The sequence below is a fragment of the Triticum urartu genome, chromosome 2 (genome assembly GCF_003073215.2).
Source record: "Triticum urartu cultivar G1812 chromosome 2, Tu2.1, whole genome shotgun sequence".
In the NCBI taxonomy this organism is placed as follows: domain Eukaryota; kingdom Viridiplantae; phylum Streptophyta; class Magnoliopsida; order Poales; family Poaceae; genus Triticum; species Triticum urartu.
In genome coordinates, this window is record NC_053023.1 from 42,491,666 (window position 1) to 42,509,048 (window position 17,383).

The window sequence follows — 17,383 nt, forward strand, 5'->3', positions numbered from 1 at the left end:
AGGGGGGGGGGGGGGGGGGGGGGGGAGATTAGTTAACGAAGGAGTCTGTAAACTCCCCGTATTTGTCCGGGCGTTTAGAATTTTCGCTTAATTATGTTGTTTGATTCATCTAGCTGCATATTTTCAACTGTTTTATGGGAAGGGGTGTTAGCTCCACATCGAAGCATGAGCGTATCAAAAATATTGTTTTAAATCAAATTTGCTCAGCTAGGAATATAGATCATTTTTCTAACATACGGACATATTTGCTATGCTTACAAAGCCACGAGCTATCACAGACACCAATTGTAGGTAGTACAGTACTAGCTTATAGTCCCCGCAAAAAAAAGTACTAGCTTATAGTATTAGAGAAATACTCCGTAATTAAGAGCCAATAAAGCGTGCATATATAAAGCGTGAAGACCACGGTGTCTCCTTATCCATGACCACCTCTTGTCTTGCTCCGTAAACCCACTTTTCCGACGAAAACCCTCGATCACAGCGCAACGCAATGAGGTTCACCAACATAGCCATATCGTCCTCCAACCCAAAGCCCCGCTCCGAGACCCCCCGCAACGCGGCCCTCGCGTCCGCCATCTCCGCCGCTTCGGGCAGCACCGGTCTTCCTCACCCCGGCAGCGAAGATGGCGGCCGCGGCTTGGGAGGCCTCCTATCGTGGCTCTTCAACGCCGGCGCGGCGCACGCCGCGGAGGAGAAGCCGCCATCGAGGGACTGGGACGCGCACGAGTTCGGGGCCAGGACGACGGTGCCGTTCCCGAGGCTGCAAGGGGCCAAGAGGTACAAGGTCTCGGACGTCAGGTTCCTCGACCGCCGCGCGCCCGGCGGCGGCGGGGGCGCGCGCCTCACGACGGGGCCCGACGACCCCCTGTTCGAGGGCGCGGCGCTGCGGCCCGGCGAGGTGTACACCCGGTCGCAGCTGCTCGAGGAGCTCGAGGCGCTGTCCTCGTGCGGCATGTTCGACGGCGTCAGCGTGGAGGCGGTCCGGCCCCAGCCCGACGGCACCCTCGGTCTAACCGTCTCCTACGCCGAGGCCCTCTGGGCCCCGGCGAAGCGGTTCAGCTGCGTCAACGTGGGCGGCCTCTTGCCGGCGCAGGCCGACGAGGTCGAGGACGACGACATGACGGAGAGGGAGAAGATCGCGCTCCGGCGGAGGCATGAGAGGGCGTATCAGCAGCGCCTCGGGCGGGCCAAGGCGTGCATCCTGCCGGAGCCCGTGCGCGGAGAGGTGGTGGAGATGGTGAGGAAGCAGGGACGGGTGAGCGCCAGGCTGCTGCAGAGGATCAGGGACTGCGTCCAGAGGTGGTACTACGACGAGGGGTTCGTGTGCGCTCAGGTGATCAACTTCGGGAATCTCGACGCCGGCGAGGTTTTGTGCGAGGTCGTCGAGGGGGAGGTAACCGGGGTGGAATACCAGTTCCAAGACAAGCTCGGCAATGTCGTCGAGGGGAACACCCAGCTCCCTGTAATTGACAGGGAGCTGCCCCAGCAGGTATATGCTCTGGAAACACCATTGTATACTACATACATGAAACAAACAAACAGCGTGATAGCTGGGATAATCTTGTTATTAACATTAACCATAACTTTCCACAATTCATGTCAAGTCCCAGACCAATTTAGAAGCACCATCTGATCCTTCTGTTCTTTTTCTGAGCAGTCCTATAGTTTTGAATATAAGACTGCTCTAAAAAGAACAGAAGAATAAGATGTGTTTCTTTGGTTGACAAAATTACTACTCCTTCTGTTCCATATTACTTGTCGCTGGTTTGGTACAAAGTTGTACTAAATCAGTGACAAGTAATATGGAACGGAGGGAGTACGTGTTTTTGTTTCAATCGCAATGTATATGCACTGGAAACACCATGTATACTACATTACTACATGAAACAAACAAACAAACAGCGTGATAGCTGGGATAATCTTGTTATTAACATTATAATAATCACCATAACCATCAGCTGTCCACAATTCTTGTCAAGTCCCAGACCAATTAAAAAATTGAATATAAGACTGCTATAAAAAGAACAGAAGGAGCAGATGGTGTTTCTTTGCTTGACAAAATTACTTTGTGTTTTTGTTTCCATCACAATGTCACTTGATATTATCAATAATTTTCACATATAATTTTGTTTATTTTCCTTGATTACACATTTCGAAACGTATCGCTGTGTCAGAAAAACGCCGAGACAGTGTAAAGCAGTACAAACCCTTTTTTCCATGGCTTTGAGGATTTGACCTGTTTCTTTTGATCTGCTGTTACAGCTTCGACCAGGCAATATCTTTAATATTGGGGCAGGGAAACAGGCTCTGAAGAACATAAATGCGCTCGGATTATTCTCTAACATAGAGGTGAATCCACGACCTGATGAGACAAAAGAAGGGGGCGTAGTGGTTGAAATCAAGCTCAAAGAACAAGATCCCAAATCAGCCGACGTGGAGACAGTGTGGAACTTTGTACCAGGGGATCAGGGACGACCAACTCTTGTAATGTGTCTACATACTTGTAATCTTTTTTACAGTATCTTGTTAAAATCTGTCTTAAAATTGCTGGGCAAGTTCAAACTCAAGATGTCCATCACTGTAGTTTAAGCCCTGTTGGCGAACCTTATGCATTATGTATCTGATGGAAGCTTTTTATTTCAGGCATCCATTCAACCTGGAGGAGGTGTGACATTTGAGCACCGCAACATCGGTGGCCTGAACCGATCTCTCGCTGGTTCTTTCTCATCGAGCAACCTGCTCAATCCTCAGGTGAGTTGGTAATGGATGATTTTGTAAGATTAGTGAGTGTGTTTTCAGTTTTTCTGTGTGCTGCTCTTGGTTATAATTAGAAACAGTCACTTGGTTGGTGTAAGAGGAATGCTGCTTAGGAGAGAGACATATATCCACTGATCGTCTGATCCACACATCTGGACATGCATATAATATTATATATCCATGTTTTTGTTTGGTTGTTAGGATGATGTTTCATTCAAGCTCGAGTACGCACATCCTTACTTGGACGGTGTGGAGGACCAGAGCAGGAACCGCATCTTCAAAGCCAGTTGCTTCAACACCAAGAAACTCAGCCCTGTCTTTGTTGCCGGCCCCAACATGGACGATGCTCCACCCATCTGGGTTGACAGAGTTGGAATCAAAGCGAACATAACAGAGGTTTGCACAAAATCAGTACCCCCTCGGTTTTGACATGTAAAACATCCCAACACTTAATTGACCAACAATTATTTCCATTTAGTTTGATAGCATCAATTGTGTATCATATAATGCACTACTCCCTCCGTTCCAAAATATGTGACTCAACTTTGTACTAACTTTAGTACAAAATTAGTACAAAGCCGAGTCACTTATTTTGAGACGGAGAGAGTACATGTTACTGAACTAAATCATTAGTAAGATATATACGTCAATTGTATACCTCCTTTCGCATATTTATATCTCCATGAACACTCAAATTAATCCTTTTCATGAATCATATCCGATGTGTGTGAGTTAACAAATTAAAATAAAACCGATCCTGGATTCGCAGAACCTGACAAAGCAGAGCAAGTTCACCTATGGCCTCGTGCTGGAGGAGATCACGACGCGTGATGAGAGCAATGATGTGTGCACACATGGGCTCCGGACGACGGCCACCGGTGCCCTTGGCATGGACGGGCCCCCCACGACGTTCAGCGGCACCGGTGTGGACAGGATGGCGTTTCTTCAGGCCAATGTTACCCGGGATAATACGGAGTTCGTCAACGGCGAGACCATCGGCGACAGATGCATCTTCCAGGTATGGTTTAAGTGGTTAATGAGTAAATTCTTAAGACTTTCCGTTTTCGCAAATGATTCAAAGAACTACGCCTTCAAGGTGTAGTTTCATAAATAAAACCATTGTTTTTTATTGTCCTAGAAAAGTGCATTCTTCTATAGAAGGCAGTTCATCGTCAGGTTTGGCAAGAAGAAATGCAGTTAATAATTTACTCCCAGAGTTTGTAGGAAAAAAATGTTCTGTAGGAGTAAAATCCAGGTTCTGTAAATAAGTTCTCCAATGGTGAACCAACCAAGTAAATCCTCTTGTGCCGCAGGTGGACCAGGGCCTGGGCATCGGGAGCAGGAACCCGTTCTTCAACCGCCATCAGCTGACGGTCACAAAGTTCGTGAACCTAAACAAGCAGGAGAAGGGAGCCGGGAAGCCGCCGCCGGCCGTTCTCGTCGCCCATGGCCGCTACGCAGGGTGTGTGGGAGACCTGCCGAGCTACGACGCGTTCACGCTCGGAGGGCCTCACTCGGTCAGGGGCTACGGCATGGGCGAACTCGGAGCCTGTAGGAACCTTCTCGAGGTCAGCTGCTGAATCTGTTTCCGTTCGGTTTCGACTTGGACCAGAGCATTTCCGATGCTGCTGTTAACCGTGTGTGCATGCAGGTCGCGACGGAGGTGCGCATCCCTGTCCCAGTGATGAAGAACACGCACGTGTACGCTTTTGCCGAGCATGGCACGGACCTCGGGAGCTCCAAGGACGTCAAGGGGAACCCTACCGAGTTCTTCCGGCGCGCCGGCCAGGGATCGTCGTACGGCGTGGGCGTCCGGTTTGGCCCGCTCAGGGCGGAGTACGCCGTCGACCACAACGCCGGCACGGGATCCGTCTTCTTCAGATACGGCGACAGGTTCTAGACTGGACGTTCGACCCTCCGCGCAACCAACCCCAGCTCAGGCCACACATATATATTTTGCAACGTGTACTTTGTTCCACATTCACCGTTTGTTAGCTGCTAAGGTATTCCTGCACTGTATATTCCATGTTAAGACTGCACATTGTCAGCTCAAGGAGAAAGGGACCCAGGTGAAGAAAATTATAGAATTTCACGCCCGGTGTAGTGTAGAGGGTCCCAGTATGATAAATGAGAAGAAAAAACGATGTCGTGAACTTTTCAACGGATAATTAAACCAAAAATGGGGGAACAAGAAAACTAGCTCTTCACTGTTGGCATGCCTTCTGGTATCCACTCTATGCTCGGCTCATATACTGCCCGGTTCTCGAGTCAATTAGGACATCATCGCCTACATCAACGAAAGAGGGCACATTGACAACAGCTCCTGTCTCCAGGGTTGCAGGCTTTGTTCCTCCTGCGAAACAAGGTAAGCAGATAATTCAAATGAGGTTTAACCAGCTCTAGGGATCATAAGCCAGAATCTGAGATAGGATGCAAGCTCATCCTTCATTCTATAAGATAGAAGGAAGAGGTCTCTCTCTCTCTCTTCTAAAGTTGAAAAACCAGGAACCCATGCCAGGAGAGACATTGTCGGAGATCTTGGCAACTAACCAACCATAACATGAACATAAAAGGCTATTGAGATTTCTTCACTAGAAAAGAAACATCAATGTTTAGACAAGCGGCCTCTACCAAATGATATGCTCGCCTGGGTCCAATAGAAGCCTCAGACATAATGGCATTACTTGTAGTTCTACTTCTACAATACTGCTACATAAATTCTTAGAACAGGTGCAGCAGGTTAGGTCTGCAGGATAGAGCACTCTCTGTACCTTGTGCACTGTCACCTTGCCCTGGATCAGCCTCGGTTACGGTCAGCCTAACAGTGATGGGGAGATCAAAATCAATGATCTGCAAAATTTAATACCGTCAGTGTCCAAAAGTCATCGTGTAGTGTGCACGGATATACAGAAAAAACTAACTAGCACAGTATCGAAAAGAATGGGAAGATAATAGCACATGATAGGAAATACCCGTCCATTCCAGTATAACAAAGTGCAGTCCATTCCTTCTTTCAACCACTTCTGCCTGTCGCCAACATCTGACTCGTTTAAGCGGCTTTCTTCAAAGGATGTCTGGAAAGGTAAATTATGATGAGAACAGTTGCACACTTGAAGAGTGAACAATACCGATCGCTAATAAGCGATGATGATTTGTTGAAAATAACAGATCGTTTATTCTGTATTTGAGGTTGTCTGCACACAAAGGAAACCTCATTTCAAACTGGTTTCTACTTGTTAAGTTTGATTTTAGCTAGTGCGTGACGAGCGGGATTTCAGGCTCCACTTCAATGAAATTGGATCAAATTTTTTTTTGGAAGGAATTAGCTGGAGTAGTTGGTTAGTTACACACTGGTTGGTGCATGCTAGCTCAAGTGTATACATGCATGGATGTATGTGTTTTGTAGTTGAAGGAGTTCATTCTGTGCAGCCGGAGGCGTACAAGTTCAAGATCGGCGACCGGGTTTTTCGGAGGCCCGGAGACCCACCCCTGGACCAAGTTATCGAGATGCTACAGAAGCACAAGGATAAGTCTCAAGATGAAATCTAGCTAGCTGGATACAGTATGCCTTATGCTCTTGTTGATTTATTTCTTTTGCGCTCTTTTGCAGTTCTATATTGATGAGTGAGCGATCTGGTAGCAGCTAGCTAACTGCCTCTAGATTGTAACCGTGTTATGGGATGTGTGGTTGCGCATGCGTTCTACATTGTCAAATGTGTTCTCTGTTGTCACACATTGTATGCAATGTTGTTCATAGCTTTTATATTTGTTGTCATGCGATGCGGTCACTGAATTGCTCAAATTTGCTGGCCAAGTACTATGTAGTGCTGCTCTATGCTAGGCTACCAGGCTAGGTAACTTCTGTATCAAAATCATGGATTCTAATCTTTACTATTATCTTCCATGGATCAATAATGATGCATCACAGGTAGTAGTAGTAGAGTCGGACTTGGTGCTGCATTGCCTAGTTATTAGCTCCTCGATCTGTTCCTCACAGCGTGGGGTCAGCACTTTACCTCAACTTGTCTGCATTTTCTCTCACACATTAGACATGCTCATCCATAACACAATGGCAGTGCGTGAGTGAGTCCTGTAGGTATGTATGTTTTTGGGCTGGTTGTAGACGACTTTGTATGTTATGGTAGTGTGCTTGCTCTCCCTGCTCTGCTTTCGCTTGTAGAAAAGAAGAGCAGAGCAGGGTAAGTAAAACACACTAGCAACTCTCTAATTAGAACACCAGATGCTGTGCAACTCCCTACTAGTAGATACCAACCACATGTATCTACAGATTTACTACTAAATCCAATTACAGTACTACCCGATGTTGTGTGATTCCTTCCATTCTATGATTGATAAAGGAATTACTTCATTAGTAACGAGACATGCTAATCTGGTGCTGGAATTTATAAGCAACTAAATTGTGCAGAATTAAGTTTCACATTCAAATCGATGGTATGTCATGTGTGTACCATGGACAGAAATTTTAGAGCCAACAGAAAGAAATTCTACTCTTTACTGCAGAACAGTATACAACATTACTTTGTTGGTTGCCTGCTAATTGTGTGCAAACTACTTATCAATAGCTTATCAAGCACTGCCTGACTGGCTTGCATCGCTCTGCTGTCGTAGTTGTGTCGTCAGTGCTCTTTCCTCTCTGTCTGTCTATGACAGCAGGATCCATGCACCAAACCAAGAACCTGAATCTTTGTTAGGCTGCTAGTAAACTAGGTTGTACTCCTTCCAGTTGCAAGTTGGATAGAACCTGCAATTAAGTGCACAGACATACATGGATTCTGGTTCAATTCGTATGTATGGCTGTATGTGCATGCTTACGACTTTGACTAAAACTAGTTAATTCATTGTTCTACCTTGAAGGTGACCAGTCCCTAGCTGCGTGCTTTGGTCGGTCCTACTAATTTCAGTTCCTATGATTTTTAATCTCCGTTTTCTATTTTCCCTAGCTACCAAGACTTTGAGTTTGTGGTGATGGCAGTTGACACAAAGCCGATCGAAATCTTCCCCCACCCCCTGTTGCTCCCTAATGATAACAAGGTAGAAATTCTGTCCGTATGCTGCATCATATATAGTACTGCTAATTAGTTTGTATGCCGTTGCTTGCGTGATATGGTTAGACCGACGACTGTCAAGCTCATAATTCTATATGATGTGTCAAAGGTTAACAGAATATATGATATGACTTGTGTGCTGACCTCTAGTATCTTGCTTATCTGTAGTGTGTTTGTTGTACGCTTGCCTTTCTTTGGCATGCTATTCTTATTTATCAAATGAAAGGACATTCTGTTTGGCAGTGGGCGGTTTTGCTCAAAAATAAGTAAATAAGTTGTATGTGCATGCTGAAATGTTAGATGTCTGTTGGTTGCTGTATATGGGCAAGATGAATTGAATCTTGATGTGTACTTGTCAATTCTAGCTTATATTGGTGTCTTGCGATCCTAAAAAATTATTGAATCCTGCTGTGTACTTGTCAATCCTGCTGTGTGTTCATATTGCGTCTCTGTTTTCTTGTATGAACGATTTATCTCATTTTAACTAGCTGGAGAACAAAAAGCATGGTACTAACTCAGTTTTTGTTATCATTCTAAATAAGTTTCCTTTTCTTGAATGGTCTGTTCTGATTCTTCACCTTTTCTGATTCTTCCCTGCTGATTCATGTAACAGGGCGACCGAGGAAGGCATGTTGTCTGTTTTCTTGAAGGTCGTTTTGTTTGTTCCCAGCCCTAACTACAGTTGTCCAGCTAGTTCGGCATGTTGTTCATATCACTATTGTAGTCCAACGAGTTTGGCATGTTGTGAGTTTGTGATTGCTTGTAAAGCTTGTAAAGTATTGTATTACACTTGTAGTCATTACTGTGATTGCCACTGTATTACACTTGTAAGGATCTGGTTGCTCTTATTTCAAGCATTATGTGTGCTTTTTGTCCGCCCATTTAAATATTGGTTCGAATATGAAGAATATGAGCCTGATAGATGGGACCCACTTACCAGAACATGACAAATGGGACCCAGTTACCAAAACCTGACAACCGGGACCCATCTGACTAGTGGATCCTTCTTTTGGAAAAAAAGAAAAACTAAATTCGTTTAGACAAAAAGGCCACAACCCAACAATAAAAAAAGTTGCAATGTTGGGCTTGGTCCATGAAGCTGATCAAAAATTGATAGAAAAAATATATAAAAAGGCCAAATTGTTGGGCTAGGCCCATGTAGAAACTCGAATTGGACCGGGCTGAATCTTATGCCACATCAGATTGCCACGCTGGATGCCTACGTGGCCTGGGGAGGTTGCTAGTGACCAAAACGCCACAGTAGACGTATTTTGGTCATAAACTTCTACGACCATTCCAGAAGAAAGGTCGCTATAGTCAGTTTATGACGGCCAGCTTTTGACCTTATGTTTTTGGTCACAAAAAGGTCACAAATTGAAAACAGTGACCATTCAGTGACCAATAGTGCTGGTCACAAGTTGACATATTTCTTGTAGCGGTTCCGATCGATTTGTGATGAGAACATTGTTCTTGGTGCCTCCTGTCATTTAGGGGTTGTGGCAGTGTCCCGGGGAGTTGAGCTCCGAGGTGTTGTCGTCACAATTTTATCGTTGCAGTTCTGGAATACCTGAGATTAGTTTCGCCGACATCAACAATCTCTTTTATGCAGTTGTTGGTGAGATAACCTCGACGCCACCCAGTACTGGGGCGGGAGTTTGGGAGTATTGCCATAACTCGTATAACGGATGCTTTTCGAAGGTTGAGGTAGACGATTTCCGAAGGTTTCTTGGTTATGTGTTGAAGGATGGATACAGCTGGATGTAGGATTTGCTAGTTTTGGGTGAGATATTATGCTTCCTCTGTATCCCCAACATCTGATTGCATAACCGGAAAGTTTTGGGAGTTTATAAGTGGAATTCAAGTAGCTCTTAGGATATCTTTCCGACAGGTGTATGATATGAAATTAGGGTTCGACGTCTAGTGGTCCGCCTATCCACGGTTGGTTTTACAGTGGTCTCGTTGTGTCTTAAAGAGTCCTTGGCTATGCCGACCCGGGGACGCTTCGTATGTCATGTGCACTGCCTTGTACATGATGGTGCTGTACGATCGAGCCCGTGTAGGCCCCACCACGAAAACTTCGAACGAAATCTCTATCATATGTTTGTTCCGGCTTATTCTGCAAGCCAATCCTTTGTTTTTGTTTTAAGTTGTGGTATTCGAGTTGCTTCGAAGTCAAATGTTGATTCCATACCTTTTCCTAAGCGGTGTTCTCATACCCCGATGTGAACACTAATCCTTCTCGATCATCGAGTTTTTCATGTCAATCCTTTTTAAACCGGTGTGCTTCTCTTCAAGTGGATCCGATCATTGCAACATCCGCAAGATCAAGTATCAGTTCTTCTCAACGGTGTTTGTTTCATCCATCCCCAAGTTGCCTTTGTTTTCCCGCCCACCCATCCTTTTTCTTCAAGGAATCCAATGTCTTAATCAACTATCCTTTTATTCTTGTGAAGTCTCTCCATTCCTTTTCCGTCAGTGTTCTTATCCGGTGATTCTCAAGAAGATACTAACGGAGCTTCAAGTTATCATTATTCATTCTTTTTCTTCTCTGGTGGAACCAATTAAAGCCTTGTTGATCATATCATTTCCTCGTTTCAAATACCTTCTCTTGCCGGTGCACCTCATATTCAGTCATTTCTCGCTATTCAATTGTTCCGGAGTGCTCAAGATATCCCGAAGATTCGTGCTTACACTCTGCTTTCGTTCAAGCTCTTTCGAGGATGTTATCTCATTCAAGCCATTTGAATTCAACCGGGGCAATCTCTCTTTGAAATCGTTCTACAGTGTATCTTTTCAGTGGGCCCTAACCCATAGGTCTTTTCCCAGGATCTTACCTGACTCTTCTAATCTTCCTGGAGTTATTCTCAAATTCTTTCAAAGTTTGACGTAAGAATGATTCTTCATCAGTCAAATTCCTTCTCCAAGATCTTTCACACTATTTTCATCGTTGGTTCAACTTTTCCATTCTACTTTATTCCAGAATATCTCAACAATTTGGTGGTGTTTCTCATCGTCATTCTCAGATTTTGAAGACCGAAGAAGAGTTTTACCTCCATATCTTATCCGTTCTCTCAGAGATTCGTGGTTCTAGTTCAAGGCCATCCTCTCATAATTGTTTTGATCGCGAAAATTCTTTTCCTTCCTCCGGAGCCCATCATTTCAGAAGACTTATTCATTGTCAGCTTTCAGCTATTGTTCTCCAAATCTTACCGGTGCATCAGTCAAATATTCTCTAATCAGTTCGTGAACTATTCGTCCTCTTGTATCTAAATTCTCTCAAGTACCTTCGTTCATTTGCTAATTCTTCCCGGTGTTTCTTTATCTTCTCTTCATTCATTTTCAATTCATACGGTGGTTCGTTCAAGATTCTTCTTACCTTGTTATCATATCAACTCATTTGCTATTTTCAATCCTACCGGTGGATTCGTCGAAGACCTTCTCAAGTTTGAGCTATATCTCTCTTAATCCTTTCTACGGGAATAAGTTGTATGCAATCCATTTGCTCGTCATCAATTTAATTGGTGAAGGATACGCATAATGTAATTCTTATTCTTGTTTCATCCAAGTGATCAATTCCTTCCTTCAGAGTTTGCTCATGACGAATAAATTCTTGATCTCTTTGGTTAATCTTCCTTTTACGGAGCTCCAAGTTATTTCAATTATATCTTTTCAAAGCTCCATCTAATCATTGCAAGGTTTCAATCTTATTCTTTTCATCCTTCACTTCCTTTGATCATCCTTTTGTTACCGGAATTCTTCATGGAGACTCTACATGATGGTTCTTAAAGGATTTAATTCCTTCTCGAAGTTTTCATCGAGATTCTTTTCTAGGGAGCTCAAGTATTCTTCATCTTGCTATCCGGAGTGTAATTCTTTCTTCCGTATCATTGGAGGTGGTATTATGTCATTCTTGATAATTTGAGTTCATGTTCCATGATTCACATGTGGTTAAGAATGAGATATTTTAAACCCATCAATCTCGTCATTGGAGTTATCTTGGGTTATAGTTCACCTAAAGCCTTCCCTAAGGAATGTTGCTATCTATCTATGGTGCTCATAAATGAACCAAGTTCTTCATTTATCCTCCCGATGAAATAGTTTCTCGTCTCCTTGTGGATATCAATCCAATCTATCGTTTCCGTCAGTGGCAGTATTTCAACTCAGTTTTGAGATGTTGTCCATAAGCCTAGAACAAGCTTACTCTTTTCGTTGTTGGTTTTCCGACAACTCCGTTCGATCCTTCTCCTAAAGATGCCTTTCAAGCTCTTTTGTGGCAGAAGTTGGCATTTTCTTCTCCATTCTCCTAGCTCAACTATCTATCTTCTATTCTTTCGTTCCGGAGGCATTGCGATGTTGTTCTTTTCACTCGTCATCTCATTTTTTTGTCAAAGATCATGTTATTTTCATGCCTATCCATTTAACCGGAGTGTTGTGCCCTTTTGCTCAAGCTCTTTCATTTTATCAAGTCTTTCATCTCTTTTCAACCGAAGTGATGTCCGAATTTGTAATTCCTTGTTCCTCTTCCCTACCGGAGTGCTTTCAACTTTGTTCTTCTTTGTTGCATTCTTTCTTTATATGGTTTAATCTTTGCAAGGTTCGTGGTTTCACTCATTTGTCAAAGAAGCAACTTAGCTTTACCTCTCCTCTTTCTCTTCTGTTGTCCCTCCGGTGTCATTCTAGATCTCGGGACGAGATCCTCTCATAGTGGTGGAGTGTTGTAGCGTCCCGAGACCAATTCGCCGGGTGTCTTCCAGTTATTTGCTGTTGTTGCGTTGTCATTGCTTGCATGTCATTCATTGCATATCATGTCATCATGTGCGTTTCATTTGCATACATGTTCGTCTCATGCATCCGAGCATTTTCCCCGTTGTCCGTTTTGCATCCGGCGCTCCTATGTCACCCGGTGTCCCGTTCTACCTCTTTCTCGTGTGCGGGTGTTAATCGTTTTCGGATTGGACCGAGACTTGTCATGCGGCCTTGGTTTACTACCGGTAGACCGCCTGTCAAGTTTTGTGTCATTTGGACTTCGTTTGATACTCCAACGGTTAACCGAGGGACCAAAAAGGCCTCGTGAGTGTTGCAGCCCAACACCCTTCCAATTTGGCCCAAAAACCCACCTAAACCCTCTCCATCATCTAGAGCGTTCGATCATGATCGCGTGGCCGCAAACCGCACCTCATTTGGACTCTCCTAGCTCCCTCTATCTATAAATATGTGTCTCCCTTTGAAATTCTCAACGCAATAAACCCTAACCTTGCGCCACCCAGCGCCGCCGAATCAATTCCCCGCCCGACGACATCGAACCTATCTTACGCTCATCCAAATGGAGCGGACACGTCATCCTCTCCGACTCGCCGCCCCAAACCCGCAGGGCTCCACTCACCTGCCGCCAGCGCCCCACATCGCCGCCCGCCTGCCGAGCCCAGACCGCCCGCCCCAGGGCCGAACCGGCTCGCCGGCCCGCTCGCGCGCCGCATTCGCCCTAGCGCCTCCGCCGCTCCGCGTGCATCGCCGCCCCGCCCGCCGCCCTAGCGCCGCCGCGCCTCTCCGTTCCCCACGATCGCCCTGACCCCGCGTGTCACGCCGCCATGCCTCTTGCGCCGCCCCGGCCGACCTGCGGCCTCGGAGCGTCCGTCCAGCGAGACGTGGCACGACTAGGGGCCGCTAAGCGGAAGTTATCGCGCCCGCCACCTGCCCGCATGCCGTCATTCTCTCGCCAACGGGCAGCGCCGCCGACCCGTGCTCCTTCAGCATGCGCCGCCCGCCTGCGGAGCCTCAAGCCGCCGCCGTTGGCCATCATGACTCGCCGCCGCCTCACCGTGGCCGACGAACGGAGGCTAGGCGCGCCGCCCTCACCGCTCAATCTCCGCCACCCTCCCTCCTCATCCACGCCGCCTCCCCATCCATCGGCGGAGAGAGCCTCGCGAAGCTCGCCCGAGCTCCACTTCTTCGCGGATCTCATCGCACGTGGGATCAATCCACCGTTCCTCCAACCAGAACAGCTGCCCCTACCCGGAGGCATCGTCATCCCGTTCCCCCGTCCCGTTGTGCCGAAGGTCAAATTTCCACTAAGTCCCCCAGATTCCAGTATTTGGGCATTTTCATCGCATCATAACTCATCATCCGTGGCTCCGTTTTGAGCGTGTAGCATATCAAAATGTTCGTCTCAACGAGTACATCATTTCATCTCATTGCATCATTTTCATTTGAGCTCATCATTGACCCCGAAATGCTGTTGGAAGAGGGCTATGTGATAATTTGCCAGATCTGTTTCATCAAATAGATATTTGTCATTTTTGCCATGATTAATGTGTGCATGCTATGACCCTGAGCTCTACATGTGTTTTGTTATATGCCATGCCATCTTTACAGAGTGCTTACCATGTATTTTTGTGATTTGTGGTGACTAGCACAAGCTTGCAAAGTAGCGTAATCGGTAATGCTGATTTCAGGGACTTAGAATTTCTCTAAGTCCTTGTCCTGATTTTGTCATTATGCCATATGTTCATGTTGTTTCCTAGTGATCCATGCCTCTTTTGAGGATGATCAGTAAGGATGATTTGTTAACATTGTGGTGCTATATCCATCCATGTCTTTGTTTGCATTTATGGAGCAACCTAGCTTGAGTCAGTCGAGCTCTACTTTTGCTATTCGTGAATCTGGCAGATTTGATATGTTAGCGATTTTGCCGAGTGTTTGCAATTGACTGTGCATGCTATGTTGTTGTTCTTGCCATGTCTAGCTTCTAGGCATGTATTCTTAATGGGTGTATGCTTAGTTTGTCATGCCATGCTTTGTAGTGAGTGCATCGAGCTCGTAAACATGCCTACTCGTTAACTGTTTTGCATGCTCCAGTTTTTCACTAAGTCTGAGATCTGATCATGTTTTTGCCATGGTCACGTGCTTGTAATTGTATTTTCTGATCCCTTTTGGCTCAAGGTCACTAAGGGACTTTTGTTACGTGCTTTGAGTAGCTTCATGCCATGCCTTGCTTTGCCATGTTAAGTTCCTGTAGCATGTAGTTTTCATGCTCTAAAGTGTGCTACCTGATGTTAAATTCTAGACTTGTGTTAATTTCACTAAGTCTGAAACCTGTTATCATTTGCACTTTTGCCATGCTTGTTTGAATCTGTTAATGGATGAATTGGCCGTAGCTCAGTGTTCATCTTTTGTCAAGCATCATGAGTGGTTCCCTGCCATGTATTTTGTTGTCATGTTTGAGTGCTGTAGCATATTTATCTTTATATCGATTTCAACCGAAATCATCTCACCTTTCCAGTGGCACTCTTGGATTCCCATGTTGAGGCCAGGTTCATTCAATCCCTTGCAAATCATGCATATACATCGCATACCGCATCCCGCATATCATACCATGTTCATGTGTTGGTTGTTTACTATGTTGTGTGCTTCTTTCCGGTGTTTGCTTCTCCGGGTTGGTTCTGGTAACGTCGTGTGTGTGAGGATCCATTCGACTACGTCCGTTTATCTTCTTCATGGACTTGTTCTTCTTCCTTGCGGGATTTCAGGCAAGATGACCATACCCTCGAAATCACTTCTATCTTTGCTTGCTAGTTACTCGCTCTTTTGCTATGCCTATGCTGCGATACCTACCACTTGCTTATCATGCCTCCCATATTGTTGAACCAAGCCTCTAACCCACCTTGTCCTAGCAAACCGTTGTTTGGCTATGTTACCGCTTTGCTCAGCCCCTCTTATAGCATTGTTAGTTGCAGGTGAAGATTGAAGTTTGTTCCTTATTGGAACATGGAGATGTTGTTCCTTGTTGGAACATGTTTACTTGTTGGGATATCACAATACCTCTTATTTAATTAATGCAGCCAAATACTTGGTAAAGGGTGGAAGGCTCGGCCTTATGCCTGGTGTTTTGTTCCACTCTTGCCGCCCTAGTTTCCGTCATATCGTGTTATGTTCCCGGATTTTGCGTTCCTTACGCGGTTGGGTTATAATGGGAACCCCTTGACAGTTCGCCTTGAATAAAACTCCTCCAGCAATGCCCAACATTGGTTTTACCATTCGCCACCTAGCCTTTTCTTTCCCTTGAGTCGCGGCTCAAGGGTCATCATTATTTAACCCCCGGCCAGTGCTCCTCTGAGTGTTGGTCCGAACCTGCAGACTGCGGGGCCATCGGGGAAACTCGAGGGCTGTTTTACTCTCGTAGCCTATCTGAGTGTGCCCTGAGAAAGAGATATGTGCAGCTCCTATCGGGATTTGTCGGCACATTCGGGCGGTGTTGCTGGTTTAGTTTTACCTTGTCGAAATGTCTTGTAACCGGGATTCCGAGTCTGATCGGGTCTTCCCGCTAGAAGGAATATCCTTCGTTGACCGTGAGAGCTTGTGATAGGCTAAGTTGGGACACCCCTGCAGGGATTTGAACTTTCGAAAGCCGTGCCCACGGTTATGGGCAGATGGGAATTTGTTAACGTCCGGTTGTAGAAAACCTGAAGTTGACCTTAATTAAAAATGCATCAACCGTGTGTGTAACCGTGATGGTCTCTTTCCGGCGGAGTCCGGGAAGTGAACACGGTGTTGGAGTTATGCTTGACGTAGGTTGTTTTAGGATCACTTCTTGATCATACTTTTATCGATCGTGCTTTGCCTTCTCTTCTCGCTCTCATTTGCGTATGTTTAGCCACCATATATGCTAGTCGCTTGCTGCACTCCACCTCATACCTTTTACCTTACCCATAAGCTTAAATAGTCTTGATCGCGAGGGTGTGAGATTGCTGAGTCCCCGTGACTCACAGATACTTCCAAAACCAGCTTGCAGGTGCCGTTGAACCGTGCAGATGACGCAACCAAGCTCAAGGAGGAGCTCGATGAAGATCTTGTCCTTTGTGTTGTTCGTTTCCAGTTGATCAGTAGTGGAGCCCAGTTGGGACGATCGGGGATCTGTGTAGCATTTGGGGTAGTCTTCTTTTATTTTGGTTCCGTAGTCGGACCTTGATTGTATCTGGTTGATGTAATGCTTTATTCATGTAATTGTGTGAAGTGGCGATTGTAAGCCAACTATGTATCTTTTCCCTTATGTATTACATGGGTTGTGTGAAGATTACCTCACTTGCGACATTGCTTTCAATGCGGTTATGCCTCTAAGTCGTGCTTCGACACGTGGGAGATATAGCCGCATCGAGGGCGTTACAACGCCCAGCCCGAGTGCGGCAGGGACTGGGTGAGGGAGAGCTGGGCTCGTGAGGGAGGCGCGACGACCTCGACCTCCTCGGCGAAGTATTTGGCTTCGCCACGGCGTCGGGCAACGGGGGAAGGCACTCCCCCATCGCTGAGCCTCCACCCCGTCGGCCCGGCGCGCATGTCCGGCGGCGCCGGGATGTTCGCCTGGAACAGGAGCCAGGACTCCTGTTCGCGCAGCGAACGGCGGCCGAAGCCGTTGGCCGCCGCCTCGTCTCCGGGGAAACGCTCTGCCATGGCGACGGGCTCGGGAGAGGTAGAGAGGGAGAGGGAGGGGCTGGGCGGCGCTCGGGAGAGGTAGAGGGAGGGCTGGGCGGCGGCGAGGGGCGGGGCTGGTGTGGCACAGGCGAGTG

General features: G+C 46.2%; 2 protein-coding genes across 2 annotated transcripts; one reads left to right on the plus strand and one right to left on the minus strand.

Moving 5' to 3' along the window:
• The first annotated feature begins 412 nt into the window (after positions 1-412).
• Positions 413-4,849, plus strand: LOC125535538 (protein TOC75, chloroplastic-like). Its single transcript, XM_048698604.1, has 7 exons — positions 413-1,489; positions 2,263-2,484; positions 2,644-2,751; positions 2,959-3,153; positions 3,527-3,775; positions 4,071-4,325; positions 4,409-4,849. The coding sequence occupies exons 1-7, from the start codon at positions 491-493 to the stop codon at positions 4,655-4,657; spliced, it is 2,277 nt and encodes a 758-aa protein (XP_048554561.1). The 5' UTR covers positions 413-490; the 3' UTR covers positions 4,658-4,849.
• On the minus strand, positions 4,828-13,620 carry LOC125534912 (elongation factor P-like). The gene is made up of 4 exons (XM_048697956.1): positions 13,438-13,620; positions 5,730-5,891; positions 5,529-5,607; positions 4,828-5,110 (listed from the first exon to the last, which is right to left on the minus strand). Exons 1-4 carry the CDS (start codon positions 13,618-13,620, stop codon positions 4,992-4,994), a joined length of 543 nt encoding a protein of 180 aa, XP_048553913.1. The 3' UTR covers positions 4,828-4,991.
• Positions 13,621-17,383: the final 3,763 nt, after the last annotated feature.

What these genes read in the sequence shown, in the direction of transcription:
- LOC125534912 (XM_048697956.1), bottom strand. Translation starts at nt 13,620, where the DNA reads ATGGCCAACGGCGGCGGCTTGAGGCTCCGCAGGCGGGCGGCGCATGCT. An exon ending in CGGACGCTCCGAGGCCGCAG is followed by an intron (nt 5,892 to 13,437) that starts GTCGGCCGGGGC and finishes ATCGCTTATTAG; the next exon opens with CGATCGGTATTGTTCACTCT. An exon ending in GCAAGGTGACAGTGCACAAG is followed by an intron (nt 5,111 to 5,528) that starts GTACAGAGAGTG and finishes CTTGTTTCGCAG; the next exon opens with GAGGAACAAAGCCTGCAACC.
- LOC125535538 (XM_048698604.1), top strand. Translation starts at nt 491, where the DNA reads ATGAGGTTCACCAACATAGCCATATCGTCCTCCAACCCAAAGCCCCGC. An exon ending in GCAACCTGCTCAATCCTCAG is followed by an intron (nt 2,752 to 2,958) that starts GTGAGTTGGTAA and finishes TTTGGTTGTTAG; the next exon opens with GATGATGTTTCATTCAAGCT. An exon ending in GCGACAGATGCATCTTCCAG is followed by an intron (nt 3,776 to 4,070) that starts GTATGGTTTAAG and finishes CTTGTGCCGCAG; the next exon opens with GTGGACCAGGGCCTGGGCAT.